General features: G+C 43.9%; 2 protein-coding genes across 2 annotated transcripts in view; one reads left to right on the top strand and one right to left on the bottom strand.

Moving 5' to 3' along the window:
• Positions 1 to 17,674, bottom strand: part of LOC126162788 (uncharacterized) — a 640,449-nt gene that overhangs the window by 575,392 nt on the left and 47,383 nt on the right. The gene's annotated exons all lie outside the window — the stretch shown is intronic.
• LOC126162787 (polypeptide N-acetylgalactosaminyltransferase 1-like) overlaps positions 1 to 17,674 on the top strand; it is a 353,756-nt gene that overhangs the window by 291,402 nt on the left and 44,680 nt on the right. The window contains exons 9-10 of the mRNA XM_049919504.1: positions 9,873 to 10,053; positions 17,138 to 17,280. Of these exons, the coding sequence (XP_049775461.1) occupies positions 9,873 to 10,053; positions 17,138 to 17,280 (324 nt within the window). The remainder of the gene's footprint in view (positions 1 to 9,872; positions 10,054 to 17,137; positions 17,281 to 17,674) is intronic.

Genomic DNA, 17,674 nt, shown 5'->3' with positions numbered 1-17,674 from the left:
AGTTCGCAAACTTACGTTTAGGGGGGAGCGCGCAGTTTATGAAGTAAAGCCACCACGGCCGCATTAACCCTTTCGCTGCTACAGAGACGTGCTCCCCGCATTCTGCGATGTGCGCGATTTTGTCATCATTGCACTGCTCGCCTGTGCAGACACATGGTGTTTCGACTGCTTTGACACACTTTATCATTCGATTTCACAAAAACTATTTGGCCCAAAAATTTGATTTTTACTCATCTTCTTGACTGATACCTCCCCCCCCCCCTCCCCATAAATGACTTAATTTTGTTCCGAAGTTCAACGCAGTTATTGCGCAGCATTAGATGTAGTAAACCATTGCACGAAATTTTGAAGACTTTGCAGAGGTAAAATTCCATAGCGTATACTTGCCGTATGGTCGATTTTAGTTGTCACTAGAAATTTCACAAAATTACATTCAAACGAATAAAATTCATGAAGTAAGATACTTCGATATTGTTTTTAAATAAATAAAATATTTAGTACCGAACAAGGCTTGAACTCTGAACCTTTGGCTTAGCAGCCATACACTTTAACCATTACACTAACGCAGCTCGTCATTCAATACATCTCCCAACATATCACGCAAAATACTGACAAACACTGTTGGTATGACTCTGAATTATTCACGTTTCGTCGAAGTACAATAGAAAATAAACAATTACCGCTGTTCTTTATTGCGAAAAAGCGGTTTGTGAGAATGATACAAACACCTTTCCTTGATATCGACGGAATTAGGAGGCTTATTGCTTGTTTGGTTTCATTAATTAATAGAATATGAAGCAATTGGTATAAAGAATGCTTTTTCCAAACTTTCTATAAAAGAAAGTCTGCTATCAAGACACTGCTTTTGTTCAATTACTTTATTTATGATTGAAGGTTTCTAAACCTGAAGACACTCGTCCGTGCTCTGCACTGCAATCCAGCTCTGGCAACGTCGTTCTCTGCTCATTGTCTGACTGTGTTTTGTGACGTCAGATGCGCAGAACGAACCTAAACTCGGCCGCCGTCATAAATGACGCGCACTTTAGTTGAAGATGGTATCTGTTCTTTCGAACATGTCCGAAAGGTCAGATATCATCTTCATATAGTTAAGGCTAACCGGCCATTGACCTCCTCCTTCTGTGCGGATGCACATGCATTGCCCGAACTCTTACGCGACTCGGTAAGCTTGTCTGCAGTGAGTAATGAGTGTAATGGACAGGAACGATCAACGTGAATGGATGTCTTGTGACATCCGCGCAGACCAAACGCAACGAACAATAGCGAACAAAATGCAAAGAGGAAAAAAAAATGGGTAGAGCGTCTGCCATGTAAGCAAGAGATCCCGGGTTCAAGTCCCGCTCGGGGCACACATTTTCAACTATCGCCGTTGATGTGTATCAACGCCCGTCGGCAGCTTTGGGTCTTGATTCATTTATCATTCCTTAATTATTTGTCGGATGTTTCCCAGTTTTCTGTCTTCCTCTACACATTTACCCTCCGAATGGAGGTCATTCCGTGATATCGTAACACACTTCCTGTTGTAACGGTAACACCGAGCTCCTTAAACGGGAATCGGCGCTAAAGTTAAACCTCTGCGAGGAATTTTTGAGAATGTTGACCGTGAGATAACCTAACAAGAACAGAACAATCAAACTGGGATTCGTTTCCGAAACACTAAAAATGGTTCAAATGGCTCTGAGCACTATGGGACTTAACATCTGTGGTCATCAGTCCCCTAGAACGTAGAACTACTTAAACCTAACTAACCTAAGGACATCACACAACACCCAGTCATCACGAGGCAGAGAAAATCCCCGACCCCGCCGGGAATCGAACCCGGGAACCCGGGCGCGGGAAGCGAGAACGTAACCGCACGACCACGAGCTACGGACTCCGAAACACTCCAGCAGAGCATAACAAACAGTAAACAGTTGACTCAGGCTACTTCCGTCTTTCCCAGCACAGAAGCAAGTTGTAACATTACATATTAATATCAGCCGCCAGCCTAATTAGGCATTCTTGTGTCAAGTAAAATAATAAAGCAGAAGGCAGTGCTAAGGCTAACCCAACCTTCCTTGACACAAAGACATTAAACCTTTCCAGAATGAGGTATTCACTCTGCAGCGGAGTGTGCGCTGATATGAAACTTCCTGGCAGATTAAAACTGTGTGCCGGACCGAGACTCGAACTCGGCACCTTTGCCTTTCGCGGGCAAGTGTTCTACCGACTGAGCTACCCAAGCACGACTCACGCCCCGTCCTCACAGCTTCAGTTCTGCCAGTACCTCGTCTTCTACCTTCCAAACTTCACAGAAGCTCTTCTGCGAATCTTGCAGAACTAGCACTCCTGAAAGAAAGGATATTGCGGAGACATGGCTTAGCCACAGCCTGGAGAATGTTTCCAGAATGAGATTTTCACTCTGCAGCGGAGTGTGCGCTGTTATGAAACTTCTGTAAAGTTTGGAAGGTAGGAGATGAGTCACTGGCAGAATTGAAGCTGTGAGAACGGGGCGTGAGTCGTGCTTGGGTAGCTCAGATCGTAGAGCACTTGCCCGCGAAAGGCAAAGGTCCCGAGTTCGAGTCTTTGTCCGGCACACAGTTTTAATCTGCCAGGAAGTTTCATTAAACTCTTTCTTTACATCTGTTCACACTACAACATAGAAACCTAACCTTGCAGACAAACAAATGGCCAATGAGACAGCAAACAGTAACATATGCCTCTCGATAATATGCACCCTAAATGAACTTGATGTAGCAGTTTATAGAACCAATCACCAACACACATGAAACTATTAGCAATACTAAACAGGGAAAGGCTTGAAATGATTCTGATTTAAATCAGGGAGTCTGTTAATGATCACATACTATAACATCATTGCTTAGTCAGGATCTCTGTGCCTGTGCATTAACAAATTTGCATTAGAGTAACTAAGACAGTAAATATTTATTTCTGAAACTCGGTTTGAAGCAATTACACAGAATGCTAATCTAACAACACTGGCTCTGACGTAGCCTTTGCTTTGCTTCATTAACTAACTAGTTAGTGCATGAGGACCCTTAAACTTTCAAGGTTTGAAGAACCATGATCAGTAACAAGACTACAAAAGTATGCATGAGAAATAGTAAGTCTTCTCATTAATAATTATTAATTAAGTAAAGCACAACAAATTGTAACTTGTTAAATAACAAATGTGCTTTGATAAGCAGTCTTTTAACATACTCAAAATTCCAACACAACGTTAAATTCAAGTTCAAAAACTTTCTCACGAAATGAACACTGATAAAACTTAGTAATTCTGATCAGTGTGCATAAATGCAGCAATTACTAATCTTTTTCACTTCGGATCAATCATATTATTTTCAGGCAGCTTTTGAAGTAAGGCTAATTATTTAACGAAATGATCGTGGATTGATTTTAAAAAATGCGCTGGAGGTGGAGTATTTCTTAAACTATAAAACAGAAATTTAAGCACTATAACTGTACACGTTAGAAAGCAATCACAACTATTTTACAGCTGCCAAATAAGTCTTTCCATAATAAATCAGGACACTCGCAATTAAATTCACTAGGGTAGGATTCCTGTCCAGGTTTGTAAGTTGGTATAATCACGGGTGTAAGACAGAGTTTTCAGCAACATCACGATTATTATTAAAACCAACAAAATTTCACAAATACCTGGTCCATTTACAGAGTGCCTTACATAAACAATTTAGTGGAAGGCTGGTGGTACTGGTGGCGTGATTTGCAGTGGTTTATAACATGGCGGCAATGCAGTCATGGCAGTACTGTTGGCCTCGCCCTGTTACAGATCTTCTTGGCGTCGTAATTATATTTTTACAGGGCCAAACACCACGCCATGATAATAGTATCACCAAATGCAGCATCCGAGGCTCATAAATACTGCTCTTAAACTCCTCGGGCCTCAAACTCCAAGAATATGAGCCACAATGATCCGCTCTTGCTAGCGAGATGTTAACTACAGCACTGCTCAGCTCAGACTCTCTTACCCGTTACAAAGGACGAGTTGCACCTAAGCGCCAACCACACCTTTTCCTCTCCGCCAGGCTACTTCCTTAGCTGTGGGGTTTCCCCACATCTTTTACATTCAACCCTACGTTCCCTAACTATGGAACAAGTCATTTACAGTACATTATATAATAATGATTCCAGTAGGTACTTAAATTCACAACCACAGTTTAACAATATCGTTCGAAAGCTCACATAACTGAAATACAGGGTTATTACAAATGACTGAAGCGATTTCACAGCTCTACAATAACTTTATTATTTGAGATATTTTCACAATGCTTTGCACACACATACAAAAACTCAAAAAGTTTTTTTAGGCATTCACAAATGTTCGATATGTGCCCCTTTAGTGATTCGGCAGACATCAAGCCGATAATCAAGTTCCTCCCACACTCGGCGCAGCATGTCCCCATCAATGAGTTCGAAAGCATCGTTGATGCGAGCTCGCAGTTCTGGCACGTTTCTTGGTAGAGGAGGTTTAAACACTGAATCTTTCACATAACCCCACAGAAAGAAATCGCATGGGGTTAAGTCGGGAGGGCGTGGAGGCCATGACATGAATTGCTGATTATGATCTCCACCACGACCTATCCATCAGTTTTCCAATCTCCTGTTTACGAAATGCCGAACATCATGATGGAAGTGCGGTGGAGCACCATCCTATTGACCGTCGGCTGTGGTACGTTTAGCTCCCTGCTTAGTTTATTCGTCGACTTCCGCGGGCTACGCGTGAAACTTGCCCGCACGCGTTCAACCGTTTCTTCGCTCACTGCAGGCCGACCCGTTGATTTCCCCTTACAGAGGCATCCAGAAGCTTTAAACTGCGCATACCATCGCCGAATGGAGTTAGCAGTTGGTGGATCTTTGTTGAACTTCGTCCTGGAGTGTCGTTGCACTGTTATGACTGACTGATGTGAGTGCATTTCAAGCACGACACACGCTTTCTCGGCTCCTGTCGCCATTTTGTCTCACTGCGCTCTCGAGCGCTCTGACGGCAGAAACATGAAGTGCGGCTTCAGCCGAACAAAACTTTGAGTTTTTCTACGTATCTGTAGTGTGTCGTGACCATATGTCAATGAATGGAGCTACAGTGAATTTATGAAATCGCTTCAATCATTTGTAATAGCCCTGTATGTATACATAGTCAAAGAATTTCCGTGACAGATACAACACACTACATAAGTAGCACTACAAACTGACATAGAAATATCGATACAGATACAAAATAAGTCGAAAATAGGTGTTACACTATCATCACGTCCCTTCTTCTCGTCAGTATTATTCATATGTTCCTTTCTCCGCCAATTTTGCGAAGAACCACCTCATTTCTTGTCTTATTAACACCGTCATTTTCAACATACTTCTATAGCACCTCGTCCAAATGCTTCAATTCTTGTGTTTCGCCGCTTTTCTTCAGTCCATGATTCGCTGTCATAAAATACTGTGCTGCAGACACAAATTGTAAGAAATTTATTGCTCAGATTGAGGCCCATTGTTGTTAGTAGACTTTCACTAGTTGACTTCTTTTGGTCAGAAATGCCCTCTTTGCCTCTTATAATCTGATCTTTATTTCCTCTTTCAGTCTTCCGCCGTTTTTCATTTTGCCTGCAAGATAGTAAAATTTCTTTCCTTTGTCTACATCGTGATTCCCAATTTTGGTGTTGAGTTTATGGCTAATCTCATTTTTAGTATTTTCTTCGGATTACTCTCAATCCATATTCTGTACTCATTAGACTCTTCATTGCGTCCAATACGTCCTGTAATTCTCCACCACCTTCATTGAGGATAGCAGTATCATCATCAGCGAATCGTATCACCGACCCCACTCTTGAACCAGATTCCTAGATTTTCCGAAATCGTCGGCACAGTACCCCACCGCAGACATACGCAGCATGTTTTCAGATATATGAGCAACTCGAAGACTTTTTAGGTAGTAGAAACCAGTAGTTTTTTCTCGACGGCAAGTGTTCATCGGAGAGAAAGGTATCTTTAGTAGAGCTCTAGGAAAGTATGATAGGACCACTGTTTTTCTTTACACGTACACATTCATATAATAGACAGTCTGAAGGAGGGTGTGAGCAGCAATCTAAGACTGCCGTTGACGCTGTAGTACACCAAAAACTGTGTCGTCCAGTGATTACAGGACGGCGCGGGATGAGTTAGCTAGAATTTCTAGCTGGTGTAATGAATGGCGATTTGCTGTAAATATGGGAAAATGTAAGCTAACGAAGAAGAAAAGGAAAACCAATACTGTAATGATGAATACAGTGTTAGTGGTATGGTGATACACAGTCACTTCGTTTAAATAACTACACGTAACCTTCCAAAGCGATATGAAATGGAACGAGTGCATGACGACTGTAGTTAGCAAAGGCAAACGGTGGACTTCAACTTATTGAGAGAGTGTGAGGAACGTGTAGCTCATCTATAGAGGATACCGCCTATAAAACATAATGCGAGTAATTTTGAGTATTGTTCGAGTGTGTGGGATACCCAGAAAGTCGAATTAAAAGAAGAAAACAGCGGTTGTGTGAAACCAAGCTCGTCCTGTTCGTCCACGAGACCAACATGGAGTAGATACCGGCGTCCAAGTAAATGGCGTGCTGCTTACCTTCCGTATGGCACTCGATACGGTTCCGGGCTGCCGCCTGATGAACTGAATACACAAGCGTATGGAATATCAGACCAATTGTGTGACTGGATTGAAGAGTTTCTAACCAGCAGAACGCAGCATGTCACTGTCAAAGGAGAGAAGTCTTAAGATGTAAATGACACTCCGGGCAACCCCCCTTCCTGTGAACCATACGCGGGAAAGTGGGAAAGTGAGAGTGGTACACAAAGTAAATTCCGCCATACACCGCAAGATGGCTTGGGGACTATAGATGTAGAGGTAAAAAACATCGAAGCAATTCACGTACACACTGCTGGATTTATTACTAACAGGTTCCCTCGACAGGCAAGGACAAGATAAGAGAAATTAGAGCTCATGCGGAGTCATATACACGTTGTTGAAGGGCGATACCGACAAACTTTGAGGAATGATAGGTCACAAAGAGAGATTCTTTCTTTTGTTAAGGAACATATAATATTAGACGCGTCTTTAAGGGGACCACACCCTGCCTATCTAACCCACGTTAATTTAGGCAAGTATTTGACCCATTTCTGAAAAAACTATTTAATGTAGGACCTTAATATTTTACTGTATGTTACTTCATGCTAATAGAGTCAACTGTACTAAAATCTGCTTTATCAGATTTATATTTTTTAAGAAATACTTTTTTTAATTTATTAACAAAAAATATTAAGTTTTTTTCTACAGAAAATATTTTTTTGTGATCTTCCTAATGGCGGAATATTAATGAATGTAGTACCAGAGGTAGCTTTTTATGTTATGCAGAGTCTCTGAAAATTTCATTCATTTATCTATGATAGTTTCTGACGTAATGGGGCATATGTATTGAAAATTTTAATTTGCGGGAAATTGACTTTAAAGAAAAAACTTTTGAAATTTGTTACTTACAGTTAATTAAAACTGTCCTGCTGCATATGATGGCCCTTCTTTGGCCTCTAGCAGGTCTTCCAGCTTCTTTTTCACCTTCCTGGATGTTTGTCTTGCTTTCTTGGCCATATTAGATGCAGACCTGTCTGCATCGGCTATCCTCATTTTATCGCAATGTTGCAATCCAGTGCTCATATTTTCACGAGGATTAATTCCCAGCTTTTTCAGTACCCAACACTTTCCAATATTACCACAATTGAATGTAATAACTGCATCATGAACTCCTAGTTTCATTGTATGCATGCCTACAAATACAGTTTTAGGAAGGCGGTTCCAAATTATGCTGTTGAAACATTCATTTGGGTTCGGTGTCTGCCCGTGCAGACATTTCCTTAGAAGGTGAGGATGAGACAAGTCTCTGAAAATACGTTTAACTGCTGTAATAACAGCAGCAGGAAGAGAATGCTGGTGAGAATAAGATTCTCCAGTTGCCTGGGCCCTATTGTATTTGCACCACGAATTTTCTCCCTATGGACAATCCATGACATGGCTTATCATCAGCAGAGGACTTATGGAGGAATATGGCCCAAACATCTCTCTTCATCGCCTCCAGATTTTCTTTATTTCTCCTAATTGCCTGCCCATAGTATACCTGCAAGTTTTCTATTTCAGTTTTAGTTAACCGACCCTGTCCGGTCAACAGTTTTCCATCTTGTAATTTTCTCCTCTCATATCAACAGTTATTTTCTCAGCCTTGTTACCAAACGTTTTTTAACATGGCCTACACATTCTATTTTGCTAATAATGGCATCTCCATATGGCTTAGAGTTGACAGTGGGTGACAGAAAATTGGGTGTGGCACATAAACACACGTGGTAGCAAAATGCTCTTTAAATGCTCGAAAAACAATATTTACAGCAAAATCTTTTTCAGAGTACTTAAGGGGGGGGGGGGGGGGGTAGGACGTCAAACGGGTCGACTTGCAGCAGGAGAAGCATCACAGGAAATTTTAATTTATTTAAAAACAAAATAACTTTTTTACGTGCGAAATTTCATCATTTTTTTCACTTACTAATGGCTGCACTTGCTATTATAGGTACACTTTTCTTCATAGTTAGAGAGATTCTTCGATGAATTTTGCAGAGCATACATACCATACCTACAGATGTATGAAACTCTAGAATTTATTTAATTTATGAAAAAACGAATGAACTGTTATATTTTAAACTTCATGATTAGAAAATACACAAATTTTATAGTTAATTTCTTCAATTTTTACCACAGTTTTTAATAGATTTGGAAAATTCTCGAGTTTCATACACCTTTAAGTATGGTTTGTATGTTGTGCAAAATTCATCGAGGAATCTCACTTACGAAGAAAAGTGTACCTATAGCAACAAATGCAGCCATTAGTAAGTTACAAAAATGATGAAATTTCACATCTAAAAAAATAATTTCATTATGTTTTCGAACTTCCACTGCTATGGGGGTGAATTCTGAATCCTTCGTGACCATGCTGACAAAGTTTTATGAATTTATTTGTAAAAGTATAGACAGTGGAAACTAAAATGTCCTGTGGTGCCTCTCCTGCTCCAAGTCGGCCCGTTTGACGTCCTATCTCCCTTAAATAAAACCTTAATCTATCCAACTATGATAAAAACCGAAAATTGATTTTTTTCGACCTGAACCACGGAGTGGTCCCCTTAAGGTCATAATAATGAAGAACCCCATCATAGTGCACCCTAACTGCTCACCGATTTACACACACTTTTCCCGTTTCTTCAACTGCCTGTGTTACAGCCCCATTGGTGCTAGTCACAGTGACACCACGCCATGTGGCGCCTAATTTTCTATGCGGAACGGAGAGCCCTCTGGCAACATGCTCCCGCGCTTTCATCATTTCCACCCAGTTGCTAAAACGTCGTATTACTTTATCTAGCTCGTCCTACAGTTTTGTGGACCAGTGTAGTTTACTGTGTCATAAGGGCGTTTCTCCAAACGATTGGTGGATGTTAATACTTGTCAAGGAAGCTGCTCGATCAGTGAGGAACCACATATGTGTGTCGAAATGGCACAGAAAATTGCTAAAATGTTTTGCTGGGAAATAGTCGCAGCAATTCCTCTTGTGAGAAAGGACATCGTTCATACCATGAGATGTGTTAACTGCAAAGAAATTCTGCCATATGTAATAAACTGTAACTGCATAAAAATTAACGTTTTCTATTACTAGGCACGTTTGGTACAGATCGGAGCGTCTGACATCTGGAGGTCTGGGTGTCAGTCACATTGGGTGCCTCCGACAGCACGAGTACAAACTGGTGGAACACCGTTGTTTGGTCCGCAGGTGTGGATGTGCGGTGGGCGCGTCGAGATGGTGCCCTGCTCGCACGTTGGCCACGTCTTCCGCAGGTCTTCCCCCTACTCCTTCCCTGGCGGCGTCTCCACCGTGCTGTACTCCAACCTGGCCAGGGTCGCTCTCGTCTGGATGGACGACTGGAAGGAGTTCTACTTCAAGTACAATCCTGGTGAGTGCCTACAACACAAATATGACTCCAGGCTCAACGCGTTTGGAAATACAGGACGTACAGTATCACGTACGACGCGAGTAGTGTGTCCAGTATAGCACGTAGGATCAGTACACTGAAGGATGGTATATCCGTCATCCGTCGCGCTTTCTTGTGCTGCAAGAGAGTGGCAGAGAGCCAGTGGCGGTGGAAGAGAGGAGACAGAACGAGTGTGAGAGAGAAGACAGTAGGTATAGGAGGGAGAAAGTGGCAGTTAAAGGCAAAGATGGATGAAGACAGCAGCAGTGGGAGTCAAAGAGAGAGAAGATATTGATGATCAGTGAGAGACAGTGGCAGTGAAAGAGAAAGGTGGATGGGGATAGAAGCCTTGGGACCGAAAGAGACAGGAGGCGGTGGAAGTGAGAGAGATATAGGTGAGCCTATTCATAGACTTGATGGCTCTGGATCCTCCCATATCGGCCAAATTTAACATGTTGAAATATTGGAGGGCGCATTTTGGACCAAACTTTTAAACATGTTAGTATAGGCGGAAAAATAAGTTGGACACCCCCATCGATGAATTTTTGAAGGAGAAAATAAGCTGAAGATGTGAATTGAAGTGTGTGTTAGGGAGGGCATTCGACTATTGATCTGTGCAGCTGTATTAGCTGTAGTGTTGTGGTGTAATGGTTAGCATTCCTCTCTAGTAAGACTGCCGGCACGGTAGCTCAGCGTGTTCGGTCAGAGGGCTAGCTGCCTTTTGTAATAAAAAAACTGAGTTAATGGATCAACAACAAAACTGAAACGGGTGTCTTCCGACGTCCGCCCAAAGCAGTTGCAAAAAAAAAAAAAAAAAGAAAATATACCGGGCCGGCCAATCTGTCAGACACATTGGTCTGTTACCTTACAGCCACTTCAGTTGCAAATGCGAAACTAGAGATTTAGAGACATATGATGAAATTAAATTATGGAAATACAAGGAAATTCTGTATTATTTCTGTATAGTTGTTATAAAGAATCTTTCTCACGGTAGTGTTGACCACTACAAGTCGGTTGAAGTTACAAACCTTCATGCGGATTGCAATTATTGCCAATGATAGCTGCACTGAAGCGCCAAAGAAACTGGTATAGGCACGCGTTTTCAGATACAGAGATACGTAAACAGGCAGAACACGGCACTGCGGTCGGCAACGCCTATATAAGTCAACAAGTGCAAATGTTCAAATGTGTGTGAAATCTTATGGGACTTAACTGCTGAGGTCATCAGCCCCTAAGCTTACACACTACTTAACCTAAATTATCCTAAGGACAAACACACACATCCATGCCCAAGGGAGGACTCGAACCTCCGCCGGAACAAGCCGCACAGTCCATGAATGCAGCGCCCTAGACCGCTCGGCAAGGCAACAAGTGTCTGGCGCAGTTGTTAGGTCGGTTACTGCTGCTGCAATGGCAGGTTATCAAGATTTAAGGGAGTTTGAACGAGGTGTTATACCGGCGCACGAGCGATGGGACACATGATCTCCGGCGTAGCGGTGGAGTGGGGATTTTCCCGTACGACCATTTCACGAGTGTACCTTGAGTATCAGGAATCCGGTAAAACATTAAATCTCCGACATCGCTACGGCCGGAAAAAGATCCTGCAAGAACGTGACGCGTAAAGGTACGGAGTCAACCTCATGAATCCATGGATCCTACATATCAGCAGCCGTCTGTTAAAGTTCGTGGATGCTCTGTAATAGTGTGGGGCGTGTGCAGTTGGAGTAACATGGGACCCCTGATAAGTCTAGATACGACTCTGACAGGTGACACGTGCACCCATTCATGTCCATTGTGCATTCCGACGGACTTGGGCAATTCCTGCAGGACAATGTGACACCCCACACGTCAAGAATTGCTACAGAGTTGCTCCAGAAATACTCTTCTGAGTTTAAACACTTCGGCTGGCCACCAAACTCCCCAGACATGAACATTATTGAGCGTATATGGGATGACTTGCAACGAGCTGTTCAGAAGAGACCTCCAACCTGTCGTTCTCTTACGGATTTATGGGCAGCCTTGCAGGATTCATGGTTTCAGTACCTTCCAGTACTACGTCCAACATTAATAGCGTCCATGTCACGTCGTGTTGTGCCACTTGTGCGTGCTCGCGAAGGCGCTACTCTATATAAGACAGGTGTACCAGTTTCTTTGCCTCCTCAGTGTATCTGAGAGTGCCGTAATTCTGTTACAACAGGTTTTATTCGATATCGTATCCACTGCTTCAAATAAGAACAATATTCGAACTTGAACGTCTGTATAATGGCCCTTCACGAATTTTACTTTCGTGTACAATTTCTACCACGGCAGATAATCGGACAAATGAAAATGTGTTAATGCTGCACATGATGGCGGAAGCTGCTTCCCTTGCTCTTCGTCGCCCTGCAGCAGTCGTCATACTCATTCCCCTCGCACCCCTCCCAAGTTCCTTGTAATGTTGTTGTGCCATACTGTCTAACAGCAACAACTTGGTCCCTGTCTCTAGGCGGTAAATGTCGGAAGTCATAGTCTTGAAACTACTATCAATCGATGCGAGATAACAATATGGTACCTACGTTCGACCGCGTCCGTTCCCCCTCCCGGCCCCCGCCCCCCCCCCCCCCCAATTTGTTTTGCTAATATTATGTATATTACGCGAGACCCAAACAGACTTGTTCTCTTCCAAAGTGGCTCACGGAAGCTAAAAGGTTGGGCACGCCTGCTGTAAATCAACGCGAGAAAAAGGAGACATAGGGACAGAGACATAATATACGAGGATTGTTTTTTAAGTAAGGGCCGTTCGCGCGTATAGTCCCGTAGTTCGCGCGGACGCCGCAACAAGCCACCGCGCCACTTGCCGGCATCCTTCCCGTTGACACTGATGCAAGTTGCAGCTCTGTAGCTGACGTGTATGCATCGCTGTGCTACTTTATAATGTTTACGGTTATTGAATCACCCGCCGCGTGAGATACGGTCAGTGATACGTTTTTTGAACCGCGAGAAGCCTATCAGCTGCAGAAATTCATCGTCAGTTAACAGAAGTTTATGGCTTGAATGCAATGAGTGAAGGTAAAGTGCGACAATGGGTTAGAGAGTTTAAAAATGGCCGTCAAAACGTCCATGACGAAGAACGCTCAGGCTGGCCCTCTGTGATCACTGATGATTTGGTGGCGGCAGTCGAAACAAAGATTCGCGAGGACAGAAGATTCACAATTTCCGCTCTTTCTTTGGAATTTCCACAAGTTTCAATATCGGTTGTGTACAAAATTGTGTCTGAAAACCTAAACTTTAAGAAACTGTATCCTCGGTGGGTACCCAGACTCCTCACGGAGGACCACAAAGGGAAGAGATTTGCCACTTCATTGGACATTTTGATTCGTTATGAGGAAGAAGGGGATGACATGTTGAGTCAAATTGTCACTGGAGATGAAACGTGGGTATCCCATATCACTCCCGAAAGCAAGCGACAATCGATGGAATGGCGACACACAACCTCACCCATCAAGGTCAAAGCCAAACAGACGCTGTCAAATCACAAGATTATGGCAACTGTGTTCTGGGACCGGCGCGGTGTTTTGCTAGTGGACTTTATGCCACAAGGAACGACGATCAACTCAGATGCCTACTGTGCAGCTCTAAAGAAGCTCCGCAGAGCAATTCAAAACAAAAGGCGCGGCATGCTGACAAAAGGAGTTTTGCTCCTGCACGATAACGCTAGGCCTCACACCTCTCAAAAGACTTGGGATTTGATTGATTCTTTTGGCTGGGAAGTTTTGGACTATGCACCATACAGCCCCGACCTTGCTCCTAGCGATTTCACCTTTTCCCGTACCTGAAACACCATCTTGGCGGGCAGCGCTTCAATGACGACGATGAAGTAAAAGCGGCCGTGAACTCTTGGCTGTCGGAGCAGGCGGCCGAATTCTTTGAAGAGGGAATTAAAAACTTAGTTGTACGGTATGACAAGTGCTTAAATAAACAAGGGAACTATGTAGAAAAATAGGTAAAAGTGTGTAGAATCAGAAAATAAAAGTTTTTTTACAAAATTATTTTTGTATCTTTTAAAAATAAAAACGGCCCTTACTTGAAAAACAACCCTCGTAGAAAGTGGCAGTCAGAGGGATATGGTGAGTATGAAGGCTTAGCAACAAAGAGGGACTGGCTAAAAGGATTTATGATGTCCCGTGTTAAAAGAGGGGCTGGCCGAAGTGGCTGAGCGGGTCTAGGCGCTACAGTCAGGAGCCGCACGACCACTGCGGTCGCAGGTTCGAATCCTGCCTCGGGAATGGATGTGTGTGATGTCCTTAGGTTAGTTAGGTCTAAGTAGTTCTAAGTTCTAGGGGACTGATGACCTCAAAAGTTAAGTCCCATAGTGCTCAGAGCCATTTGAACCTTTTTAAAAGAGGGAGAATATGTCCTCATGCCACAATTTTTGGTGAGGATGGTGGAATGACGATTGGGATAGCTGGTTCCCCACTTGCCTGCAGGCATATTTGCCTTTTTTGTGCTCCGTCAGTAACATTTTTTAGCTGGTGAACAATACCCAGTTTTACTTGGTGCCAGCTTGGATCGTAACAATACTAAAATGCACGAAGTAATTTGGGTTGTTGATAACTTTTCTTATGTTTTAAATATTACCATCAGATTATTTTGATTATCACATCCTAAAGGGACTCTTTATGTGCATGCAGTTTTCCATTTGACTTCTATTTAACTAATAATTACTAATGAAGTTATAAGTTTTGGCATGCACGCAGTACCCTAGCAGCCAATAACAGCGTAGAATCGCTCTGCAGGGGCCACGTCAGGTAAGAAGGAAACACCATCGGACGCCCTTCAGATTTAGTGGTAAGATGGCCCAGTGGATAGCCTGTGAAAAAATGAGTACAAATCAAGTATTAAAACAAGGAGGAAATCTCCCTCGTGTCCTCTTTTTTTTCTTCACAAAATTATGAATTGCCCCTCCGGTCACTGACGTGTCTATTCGCTGTATTTATATTTGTGTCTGTGTCGTGGCGTAACGTCCGTTTGCAACAGTGAGATGAGATGTACGGAAAGGACTCCAGAAGTATGTACCTCCTATTTCTCTACAGAAGTGCCATATGTCACGACTCTTGCTTTCCGTTTTGTCTCTTGAATTCCTTTGTTGTAACATGGTTCACACCCGCTTGATGTTTTCATTTCTGTGTGAAGTGTACGCGGCATCTCGCCTGCTCTGACTATTAATCACATTTACTTGGGACGGTAACATATTCTTAACACAGGACTCATATAACCAGTGTATAGTATGACAGTTGCCAAGACTGCAGAAGAAGAACAGACACTTCAATGACCGGTGTATGCATGGTGTATGTTAAACGGGGACCTAGGAACGACGCAGAGGCTCCGTCCCCGCCGCAGCACAATATATATATAAATGACCTAGTAGATAGTGTCGGAAGTTCCATGCGGCTTTTCGCGGATGATGCTGTAATATAGAGAGAAGTTGCAGAATTAGAAAATTGCAGCGAAATGCAGGAAGATTTGCAGCGGATAGGCACTTGGTGCAGGGAGTGGCAACTGACCCTTAACATAGACAAATGTAATGTATTGCGAATACATAGAAAGAGGGATCCTTTATTGTATGATTATATGATAGCGGAAAAAGACCGGTAGCAGTTACTTCTGTAAAATATCTGGGAGTATGCGTGCGAAACGATTTGAAGTGGAATGATCATATAAAATTAATTGTTGGTAAGGCGGTACCAGGTTGAGATTCATTGGGAGAGTCCTCAGAAAATGTAGTCCATCAACAAAGGAGGTGGCTTACAAAACACTCGTTCGACTTATACTTGAGTATTGCTCATCAGTATGGGATCCGTACCAGGTCGGGTTGACGGGGGAGATAAAGAAAATCCAAAGAAGAGCGGCGCGTTTCGTCGCATGATTATTTGCTAAGCGTGATAGCGTTACGGAGATGTGTAGCAAACTCAAGTGGCAGACTTTGCAAGAGAGGCGCTCTGCATCGCGGTGTAGCTTGCTCGCCAGGTTTCGAGAGGGTGCGTTTCTGGATGAGGTATCGAATATATTGCTTCCCCCTACTTATACCTCCCGTGGAGATTACGAATGTAAAATTAGAGAGATTCGTGCGCGCACGGAGGCTTTCCGGCCGTCGTTCTTCCCGCGAACCATATGCGACTGGAACAGGAAAGGGAGGTAATGACAGTGGCATGTAAAGTGCCCTCCGCCACACACCGTTGGGTGGCTTTCGGAGTATAAATGTAGATGTAGATGGTCCACAACCCCACGACGACTACCGCAGTCCACTTCACCCCTCCGCCGCCCCACACCGAACCCAGGGTTACTGTGCAGTTCGGCTCCCGGTGGAACCCCCCCCCCCCCCCCCTCCAGGGAATGTCTCACACCAGACGAATGTAACCCCTATGTTTGCGTGGTAGAGTAATTGTGGTGTACGCGTGCGTGCATAACTTGTTTGCGCAGCAATCGCCGAGGCGGATGAAAAACCGCCTGAAAACCATCCACACACTGGCCGGCTCACTGGACCTCGACACAAGTCCGCCGAGCAGATTCGTGCCGGGGACCAGGCGCTCCTTCCCGCTCCGTTAAGCCGTGCGTTAGACCGCTCGACTAACCAGGCTGGCTCAATGACCAGACGGAAAGTTCACAATTTTGTGAAAAATCTTTACGCGAGGGAGATTTGAACACGAATCTCCCGCTTTGCTGTCTAACATGGAGACCACACAACACGAGCCCGTGATACTTGCAGTTCGCTCGATGTTGAACATCTTGGAACGTTCACTGGTTTTGTTTCTGTTGTCACAGTTCAGTAGACTTTCTCCCTGTTTTCAAGCTTGATCTGTGTTCAGTTTTTGTCGGGTTATCCACTGGGCCATCTTACTACTAAATCAGAGGGATGTGCGGTGGGGAGTTTCCCTTGTTGGTAAGAGTCCACCAAACTACGGCGCCGTGTACAAATGACCCGCGTTGAGCTCCTTGGTCGCATACACAGACAACTGATTGCTGCAGCACGTAGGCAGCTTTGACTGAGAGCCATCAGTGTTGTCACGCTACTTGCTGGTATTTGCAGAGGCGGCCGCAGTTCGCGACCGCCAGACAGTGCGCCGCCGGCTGGAGCTGAGGAACCGGCTGCAGTGCCGCAGCTTCCGGTGGTACCTGGACACCGTCTGGCCCTCGCACTTCTTCCCCACCGAGGACCGCTTCTTCGGCAAGGTAAGTGCAGCCGCGGTGCAGACACCTCGAATCGTTGCGACAGAGTCAGAGAGCGGTGGATGGTGCATACTCTCGGTGAAGGTACAGGTCGCCTGTGGTATGCTTATGCACGAGATCGCTCAGCTGTTCTGCTGCATCTCTGTCGAGTGCCGTTATAAATTCTGTGACGTTCCTCTCATACTGGACCACATTTTATTTGGTACCACTAATGTGTTTTGTGACACTGCAGTTAATAAGCATAACCGGCTTTCCTGGGTAGCAACGTACGAGGGGCGTCTGAAAAGTCCGTGCAAAAATAAAAACTACTTACGTGTTTGGGGTAAACCCTTTTTATTCTTCGACATAGACTTATACACTTCGTCCAACGCTGTTCTAATTTGTTGATCCCTTCCGA

This window comes from Schistocerca cancellata, chromosome 2 (assembly GCF_023864275.1).
Source record: "Schistocerca cancellata isolate TAMUIC-IGC-003103 chromosome 2, iqSchCanc2.1, whole genome shotgun sequence".
Classification (NCBI taxonomy): domain Eukaryota; kingdom Metazoa; phylum Arthropoda; class Insecta; order Orthoptera; family Acrididae; genus Schistocerca; species Schistocerca cancellata.
The sequence above is the reverse complement of the archived record's forward strand: the minus strand, read 5'-3'. Positions and strand labels throughout refer to the sequence as shown.